Here is a 9088-nt window from a genome sequence, read left to right on the forward strand (position 1 = left end):
GGTATTGATGTAAAATGTTATAAAGTAATTTTATCATTTACATTATTCATTTAATTTTTTTTTAATCAAAAATGTTATTGTTATTCAGAACCAATTTTATCCAAAACATTTGAATCATTCATTCATCGATATTACGAACTATTCAGCGCATAAATGTAATAATACTGAAATACAAATTATATATATTAAAAGAATTTAATTTGATTTTTGGTTTAACCGAAATCAGATTTTAAAACCGAAAATTGAACCGAAAACCTAATTCAAACTAAATACTGATCACCCCTACCTGTTAGGTAGAGAAATAATCTCTTTAAATAGAGAAAAAATTGTAAACATCTCCGCAAACACAAGATTGTATATTGTTATTGTTCTTTTAAATATTTAGCATGTTATAAAGTAGTTTCTTTTAAATATGAGGATATAAATATAATTTATCTTCTGATGGAATGGCGTGTCCCCTGTTTCAAGGACTCTTAAGTCGTTCTTTCTTATCTCTCTCGCTGACTCTCATCTAAAAACGATAAAGACAAAAAATGTCTTCTCCAAGCAAGCGCAGAGAGATGGATTTGATGAAGTTGTAAGTTCTTTATTATAGTATCTTGTTCTTTTAATCGATTTAATTTCACAAATTAGTTTTTAACTAATATTATAATTAATTCATTAGGATGATGGGTGATTACAAAGTCGAGATGATCAACGATGGGATGCATGAATTTTATGTGCATTTTCATGGTCCTGCTGACAGTAAGTTTTCTTAATTATTTTGTTCTTCATATTTATAATTGTTTCTATGCTGATTTTTGTTTATATGATCTTTAACTTTGTAGGTATTATTACTGACATGAATAAGATTTTATGAGATTTTGATTTTTTCTAATTCTTGGAACAGGATTTTTATCTCTGTTTATTTTTTTATTTTTTTTCAATTTCTCTTTGTGATGTTGTCAGATTTAATTGTGATCTTATATTTTTTAGAAGGAAAAGAATATTAAAGTTTGTGTTTTATATGATTCAACTAATTTATCTTTTTAATTTTTTGGAAATTTTATTGATGAGAAGCCTTTACTTTGTAAATCAGAATTAGATTTTGGTCAAACAAAACTAAAGATCTTAAGTAACATTGTATGTTCAGATATAGAAGAAAATGGAAGAGCTTATGCTAAATCTTTTATGAAAATAATCCATATTTTGTTCTGAATTGCAGAAAAAGAAAAAAAGTAATTATCTTTTTCAAGTATCATACACGAATCGGAAAGTTATGAAACGTTCAACAATTTTATCTTTTTATTGAATTTGATTATATGAAATTTGATCTTCTAATTGAAATTTGATTTTTTTTTCCAACAATTTTATCTTGTTATTTGAAATTTGATTATCTTTTTATTGAATTTGATTATATGGTTATACCCAGGTCCGTACGATGGAGGTATGTGGAAGCTAAGAGTAGTGCTTCCAGATGCATATCCTTATAAATCTCCAACTATAAGTTTCTTTAACAAAATCTACCACCCAAATGTGGATGAAATGTGAGTTTAAGTGTACGATCATGAACTCATGAAATGTAAAAAACCGCAAATAAGTTCAATATCATCACATTTTTCTCATAGATTTAAATTATCAGGACTGGTTCAGTTTGCTTGGATGTGATCAATCAGACGTGGAGCCCCATGTTCGGTAATACATGACTTATTTCTTCTGTTAAATGGAATATATATTTAATTTTCATTTTGGAACGTCCCAAACGATAGGAATTCCTAATTCCGAAGCAAAAGTAACTGATATGTAATAGTGATGTTATTTGTTTCTAGACTTGGTGAACGTGTTTGAGGTGTTCCTTCCGCAACTTTTGTTGTACCCAAACGCTTCAGATCCATTGAATGGAGAAGCTGCGGCTCTTTTGATGCGTGATAAAACTTCTTATGAACAAAGAGTGAAAGGTACACAACACTTGAGCTATAATTTTGTTTTTACTTGATTCGCTTGGTTCTTTTGTCTTTAACCATGAAGGTTGAATGCTTATTATACGATGACAATGAAATGCTAAACATGTTTTCTGTAGTATAGAACTGCATATTGTGATCTTTAATACTTTTTACAGTCCTTGAGTGATTGAAGGTACATTTTGACTTTTAGGAGTTTTAGGTTTAACCTAAAAAATTCGACATTTAATTTTTGTATGAATCTTACAACAAACTTGACATTATAAAGAGATTATAAGTTTTCTATCTATTATAAACTTAGATAAAAACAACTTTTTTCTATAAGCACTTAGGAAGATGTAGCATATTGTCAGCTGAAAGTTGATGTGTTTGACCTAGGAAGTCAACTGTAATTTCGTGTTTGCGAGTTCAAGTTTGTATCCTAAGTTCCTAACTAATCAAGTGCCACCTGATATGCTTATGATTTATGAAGTGCAAGATATTTTTAAAGTGAAGGTCTAGAATGTTAACATGCTCTATACAAATGGATATGCATTACATAGAGTTGTTAGAACTTAAACATGTACGGTTCCATATATATAAGTTTTAATTAATTGAATATAAAAATAACTTGTACCCATGCATTGAAAGCTGTATATTGGTTCATTGAACAGAGTACGTCGAAAAGTATGCGAAAGCAGAAGATGTGGGTGTTCATTCCGATGAGAAATCAAGTGATGATGAGGTGAGTGAAGATGAATACGACTCAGCAGATGATGGCATGACAGCTGGCCCGGTGGACCCATAGTCCGCTCAAGCTATCGTTGTAGCATACTGGATCGTTGTACATTATGTTATAATCATTCAAATTGTGTTCATCAACTTTGTTGTAAAAAATTATTTGTATGGGAAAGGATGAAAAGCAAAATCCTAATCCCACTGTAATTTCATCTCATGTATATAAAAATTCTCATGTTATGCTCATGTACCTTGTTGATAAAATTCGGTTACTTAAAGATGTACCTCCTCATTCGCTTTCGTCGTTAATTCATTCAAGAGTAACTTTATAAACGATCCACGTGGTTTATACCGATTTATAAAAAACCTGTATTTGAGCTTTTTTCTACCTTTTCAGTCCAATAGTTTGTTGTCTTAAGTCATAAGTCATCTATATGCACTAGTGACTATAAGTTAACTGTATATTGTTTCAAACTTACATTCCTGCTTAGTTTATTGTTTATGTCCATTAAATGACAAGTGTAGTTTAAGGGTATCCCCATACCCCGCATGTGCGGGATGGGGTGGTGGTGTTTAAGTGTATGTGTTTGTTAAAAAGTACTCCTATATAAGTTGCAATCAAACCGTATCTTATAGCTTTAAGCTTGGTTGCGGGTTCGATTGGTGTGGGGCTGCTAGATGGTCGGTTTTACCTTTTCTTATAGCTTTAAGTTGTACGTAGTAGCATTTAAGACTATAAGCTGTAATATGATTTGTATAAATGTATATACGGTAAGCTTATTGTAGCTATTATTAACACTTTTAAAATGACAACAAAAAGATAATATTGAATAATTAAATGGTAACCACAGTTAACAAGCAAGTCATTACAAAAATAAATTAAGTTTTACTATAGATTAAATTATGTACACAAAATTCATATTTATATGTAATAAGAAAGTTTACAATGCGATCACAATACTTTAAAAAATCTTACATAAAATTTACAAAATGGGTCCAGAGCTCAGTGGTAGAGCAATTGACTGCAGATCAATAGGTCACCGGTTCGAACCCGGTTGGGCCTTATTAATTTCATTACTTCAATTTTGATGACAGAGTAATCTTCATTTTTGTGGTCTCCCCCTACTTATTAGATTTAGTTAAGGAAAACATTGTTAGCATAAAATTCTTGCTTTACAAGCGTAGTTATTGAATGTTATATAAATGCAGTTTAGAGATTTTTTTTTGAAAATAATATTCTTTGGTGGTGGGTTTTCAAAAATAGAAATCTTAAAAAACATTTTACAAAACTAGTAAAATCGAAACTCCCGCAACTCCAGTTTGTGGATCTGTGTTTGATTTCACACCAATACTTGAACCAAAAATCAAACTCGAGATTTTGGTTGTTACATTCGATGATTATTGAACAAAACCTTGTTAGAAATGATCTATTAAGCAATCGAAAATCACTTTTAACCACTGAAGATCCATTACTCGTTGCAATTTGATCAATGGATATGTGTTTGACTTTCGTTGACCAGAAGAAAAAAATCAGATCTGCAATTTTTTATGTGTTTTTGGATCGATTGAGGGCTCAAATAGCTACAGCAAGCATCAAGAAACCTAGATCCATCATCAATTTGATATGTTTTTGGATCGATTTGGGGTTTTTTTTTTGACCATTTTTAGGGTTTATGGTGGGTTAGTGATGAAGATGAATATGAGGGGTAAAACCGGAGTTTCAAACTCCGGTAAACTCCGGTTTTACTAGCTAGTTTTGTAAAATGATATTCTAAGATTTCTATTTTTGAAAACCCACCGCCAAAAAATACTATTTTCAAAAAAAAAAAAATCGCAGTTTAGATTAGATGAACTTTGACCTGGCTCTTTATATAGAAAGATGAGCAAAGAAATATTTAAACCTAGTCAATTTCATATCTGCTTTATAACAAATCTATATCTTTTTCTTTTTTTATCGTTTGGACCAGCATTCGAGTGATTGTGCTTATAAACAAAGCGATGATCAATGACTAATAATATCAAAATGTAGTTAGTAGACACACATTTAATTTAATCTGCTAAAACATTCAAAAAATAGTTATATATTTCATTTAAATAAGTGATCATGTTCATGTATGTTACGGAGTATTATAGAAACCACATTGTAATAGCTAGTGATCAAAAGAGCCTTGCAAGACTTTGGCCTCTCTTTTTCTTTCAAGTGACAGTCTAGCCTTCTCTATTACGTTTTACAAAATATTAATTAATAATTAATTATAAATAAAGAAATCAAATTAGAAATTGAGAAGATGGAGACCGTCATTGGTCTTGCCAACCAGTGATAGAACAGTTGCTGCAATATGCTTTGGTGTGAGACCTGCTTCCTCAATCTGGTTCGGTTGTGCACCATGCTCAATGTATCGATCAGGCAACGTCATTGCTCTCCACTATAATCAATTCAAGATTACCAACATTAACAAATTTTTTTTTTTTTTTTTTTTTTTTTTTTTTCTCTTTTGTGCCATAATAGATACTAGAGAACAACATACAAATTGTGGTAAATAGAAATATACCTTAAGGTTTCCATCAAGTAATCCATTTGAGGCCAAAAAATGAGAAACGTGTGAGCTAAATCCTCCTATAGATCCTTCTTCGAGTGTGACAAGGACCTCATGCTCATTCGCTAGTTTTTTGATCAAGTTTCCATCGAGCGGCTTGCAGAATCGTGCGTTTGCTACAGTCACTGAGATACCATGAGCTTGAAGAAGTTCGCTTGCGGCTAAACAACTTTGCACTATGGTTCCATAGCCTAATAAGGCCACTCTACTTCCTTCCTTAAGTACTTTTCCCTTTCCAACCTATTTAAAATACTTAAAACCGTTAATACCGTATTCCATTATTTGGCATACTTACTGTATCATTATACTTCCTCAGTCCCATCTTAGTCTCATCTTAATAGTCTAGTATGTCTTTTTAGGCTGTTTTAAATTAATAGTTCATTTTCATAAATAGATAAGAATAATAATGTAGATTTCTGTTATACCGTTAACTTTTGCTAATAAGACAAAAATGTATGTAAAAATTAAGAAATAAAACTGTAAAGTAAAAAAAATACATGTGACAGTTACATTTTCTTAAAGTGGTGTTTTTTTGTTTGTGGACGACTAATATGTGGACGGACGCAGTATCATTATATAAAAGCTCATTTACCTCAATTGGGGTTCCTTTGTTATTTGGTGGGATGAAAGAACCAACGCCGTTGCCTCTCGGAAATCTAAAGCAGCTAGGACGATCGTCAATGGCTGCAGCTGTCGCAACCATGTTCATTAGCTCGGACTCATTTGAAGGAGCCATAACTACCATGTTTGGTAAACAAGCCATGAAAGTTGTATCAAATGCACCACAATGAGTTGGACCATCTGCTCCTACCAAACCAGCCCTATCCAACGCAAATCTCACCGGTAGTTTTTGCAAATCAACATCATGAACCACCTGCATCATCATTTATGATTACATTAATAATGATGGACTTGAAATAAGGGTTAGAATATTGATAAAATCATGAATCGAAGATCATGCATGCTAGGTGTTTGATGTGCTTTAAGGTGTAATTGTTGTTAATGATGATGATATTTATTGTTATAGTCAGTCCTTTTATATGTTTATAAACTGATTTAACCTATATTCTGGTGGCTGTTAAAAATTCATAAAATCATGAATATCAATTTACTATAATAATGAATCAAAGATCTTACTTGATCATAACCTCTTTGAAGGAAAGACGAATAAATAGCAACAAATGGTTTAAGCCCTTCGGTCGCTAAACCAGCAGCAAACGTGACAGCATGCTGCTCTGCTATGCCAACATCAAAACATCTCTTAGGAAACCGCTTTTGAAATGTGTTGAGACCCGTTCCTCCTCCCATAGCCGCGTGAATAGCCACTATTTTATCATCTCTTTCAGCCTCAGCAACCAACGAATTAGCAAAATATTGCGTATATGACAAAGTATTAGTCTTCGTTTTCAACTGTTTCCCTGACTGCGTGTTAAATTTTACTACACCTAAAAGAGAAAAAGAAAAAGAAAAAGAAAAAAAAAAAATCAGTCATGTAAGCAGTAAGCATTTGCTTTTTCATCATCTATGAGGTTTATTACTTGGTGAAAAGTTTCAATACCGTGCATTTTATCGGCTGCAATTTCTGCAGGAGGGTAGCCTTTGCCTTTTTCAGTAACAACATGGACAAGAACAGGTCCTGCATCTGGCGTCGACTTGATGCTATCGAGAACGTACACAAGATCTTCAACGTTATGTCCGTCTACTGGACCCACGTAGTAGAGCCCGAGGTCTTCAAACATGCAAGCCGTATTACCACCCATCAGTCCCCTCATGTATGAGTCCATTTTGGCTGCAACTTCATGTGTTTTATCCCCCAATTTCTTAGTCACTTCCTGTTCATAACAAGGTTTTCGTTACATATACATTTTTTCCAAAAAATAGAGTTTGTGTTACAAGTTAATTGAAAGAAGTTGTACCTTTGCTGCTTCACGTAGTTGGCGAAACTTCCTGCTAGTTTGGAGCCTTGTTAGGGATCGACTGAGGGCCCCAACGGGTGGAGCGGGACCATCAAGAGTAGCGGTGGGTAAGGAAACTTGTCGATTATCGTTTAAGATTATAATGAGATTAGAGTCAAGGTAACCAGCATTGTTCATAGCTTCATAAGCTTGTCCTGCAGTCATGGCTCCATCACCAATAACTGAAATTACATGATTATCCTTTCCTAACAAGTCTCTACCAACAGCCATTCCTGTATTTTTTTTTTTTTTTTTTTTTATAATTTATATGTTAATGTTAATTATTTTTTCACTATGATTTCCACTCCATGTTTAGGTAATAAATAAATTAGTGTATATTCTCTTATTAAGGAATTAAGCTTACGAAGGTACCTAAACCAGCAGAAATGCTAGTAGAGCTATGACCAGCACCAAAAGCGTCATGTTCACTTTCGTCTCTTTTAGGGAAGCCTGCGAGTCCGCTCGTTTGTCGCATCGTCCCCATTCTCGACCTCCTTCCCGTCAGTATCTTATGTGGGTACGACTACACCATATATATAATACGATATAAGTTATTACGCGTACCTAGACCATCCATTTTTATTATAAGTCATATGAAACATTGCTAGAGTATGTGGAAAGTAAATTAGTAGTCACCTGGTGGCCAACATCCCAAATAATCTTGTCGCTCGGGGTGTTGAATACATGGTGGAGCGCAACGGTTAACTCAGCCACTCCCAAGTTCGAGCTCAAGTGACCTCCGGTCTCAGAAACTCTATAAACAATTTCTTCTCTCAGTTCTTCAGCCAAATTTTCAAGCTCCTAAACATGATGATCAAAATATTATACACACAAAAAAAAAAGTTAGATTGCTTTAAAATCATTTATCTATATCCGCATTTAGATGAGAAACATCATTAATTTTGAGATAATTATAATTTGGTGATAAAACTATATTTTGTTATACACGAGACAGACTTTAGAGACAATCCATGCATTCCTTAGAAAACAAAAACACTCTTATACAAATACATAAAAGTACTAATTTGGATTCAACAAACATTTTTTTATACCTCAACAGAAAGACTCTTCATACTAATTGGATAATTTATGGTATCCAAGATAGGCGTGGCTGGTTTCTCCCCTGAGTATCTAACTGAGATTGCAAAGCTCCCGTTCGCTCCATTCACACGTACAATTTCATTACTCGCCTTATCGTTTAAAACAGCCATGATCCCTGTGAACTGATAAAACAAAGATTTCTATTTCAGCCATTGTGGTTACCAACGTACGTAAATTAATCTTACTGAAACGACTTAAAATGGGATAACAGTGACAACCTTTCGATTGCTTGACTGCCTAGTTGCATTAGTCGATCGGTTTCGAACACTAGAACAACTACTGTAACCATCTTGAGCTAAAGGTGATACCAAAAACGTACCCTTTAAAGCACCACAAGAAGCCATGTTTTTGGTGGTGTGCTTGTGGTGTAGTTTCTAGTATACAGAGAGTTGAAATATTATATGGGTTGATTTTGTCAAAGGAATAAAATATGGCTTAGGTTGAATTAGTGAAGAAAAATTATATCACATTTATAGGCTGTGTACAAATGGGTCCAAATGATATAACTGATAGTCACTCCAAATAAAGTAGGGAATTGGCTGCTGGAGGCTTTGAAATTTTTGTAAAATTAGAAACTAGTTAGTCAAAATTGTTCACAAAGAAATTATGTTCACAATATGAAATATATGCAACATGTCATTTACGACTTTTTGTGTACATATATCGTTTATTCATTTCAAGTACCGGATGTTCCAAAATATGATCCAGATTCGACTAGCTTATTATAGAATATTTTGAATATTAATATTGATACTGATATTAAATATTAGTTATTAAC

The 9088-nt window shown here is 32.9% G+C and overlaps 2 protein-coding genes and 1 non-coding gene across 3 annotated transcripts; 2 read left to right on the plus strand and 1 right to left on the minus strand.

Annotated features, from left to right (window-relative positions):
* The first annotated feature begins 390 nt into the window (after positions 1-390).
* Positions 391-2966, plus strand: LOC139890651 (ubiquitin-conjugating enzyme E2 5-like). Its single transcript, XM_071873555.1, has 6 exons — positions 391-577; positions 665-744; positions 1412-1526; positions 1622-1674; positions 1809-1937; positions 2594-2966. Exons 1-6 carry the CDS (start codon positions 534-536, stop codon positions 2725-2727), a joined length of 555 nt encoding a protein of 184 aa, XP_071729656.1. The 5' UTR covers positions 391-533; the 3' UTR covers positions 2728-2966.
* A 683-nt stretch (positions 2967-3649) lies between these two features.
* TRNAC-GCA (transfer RNA cysteine (anticodon GCA)) lies at positions 3650-3721 on the plus strand. Its single transcript has one exon. It is a non-coding gene; the product is annotated as a tRNA-Cys (tRNA).
* Positions 3722-4732: 1011 nt separating this feature from the next.
* Positions 4733-8719, minus strand: LOC139890652 (probable 1-deoxy-D-xylulose-5-phosphate synthase 2, chloroplastic). Its single transcript, XM_071873556.1, has 10 exons — positions 8529-8719; positions 8262-8432; positions 7846-8010; positions 7582-7732; positions 7171-7442; positions 6813-7086; positions 6392-6699; positions 5847-6128; positions 5210-5494; positions 4733-5083 (listed from the first exon to the last, which is right to left on the minus strand). Exons 1-10 carry the CDS (start codon positions 8652-8654, stop codon positions 4931-4933), a joined length of 2187 nt encoding a protein of 728 aa, XP_071729657.1. The 5' UTR covers positions 8655-8719; the 3' UTR covers positions 4733-4930.
* Positions 8720-9088: the final 369 nt, after the last annotated feature.

This window comes from Rutidosis leptorrhynchoides, chromosome 2 (assembly GCF_046630445.1).
Source record: "Rutidosis leptorrhynchoides isolate AG116_Rl617_1_P2 chromosome 2, CSIRO_AGI_Rlap_v1, whole genome shotgun sequence".
Taxonomy (NCBI): domain Eukaryota; kingdom Viridiplantae; phylum Streptophyta; class Magnoliopsida; order Asterales; family Asteraceae; genus Rutidosis; species Rutidosis leptorrhynchoides.

Bases quoted from the DNA above. Each gene is read 5' to 3' on its own strand.
- LOC139890651 (XM_071873555.1), top strand. From the start codon at position 534: ATGTCTTCTCCAAGCAAGCGCAGAGAGATGGATTTGATGAAGTT. The intron at 1,527-1,621 runs GTGAGTTTAAGT...TTAAATTATCAG, and splicing joins CACCCAAATGTGGATGAAAT to GACTGGTTCAGTTTGCTTGG. The intron at 1,938-2,593 runs GTACACAACACT...TTCATTGAACAG, and splicing joins TTATGAACAAAGAGTGAAAG to AGTACGTCGAAAAGTATGCG.
- LOC139890652 (XM_071873556.1), bottom strand. From the start codon at position 8,654: ATGGCTTCTTGTGGTGCTTTAAAGGGTACGTTTTTGGTATCACCTTTA. The intron at 6,129-6,391 runs GTAAGATCTTTG...ATGATGATGCAG, and splicing joins TTCAAAGAGGTTATGATCAA to GTGGTTCATGATGTTGATTT. The intron at 5,495-5,846 runs GTAAATGAGCTT...TATTTTAAATAG, and splicing joins ACAAAGGAACCCCAATTGAG to GTTGGAAAGGGAAAAGTACT.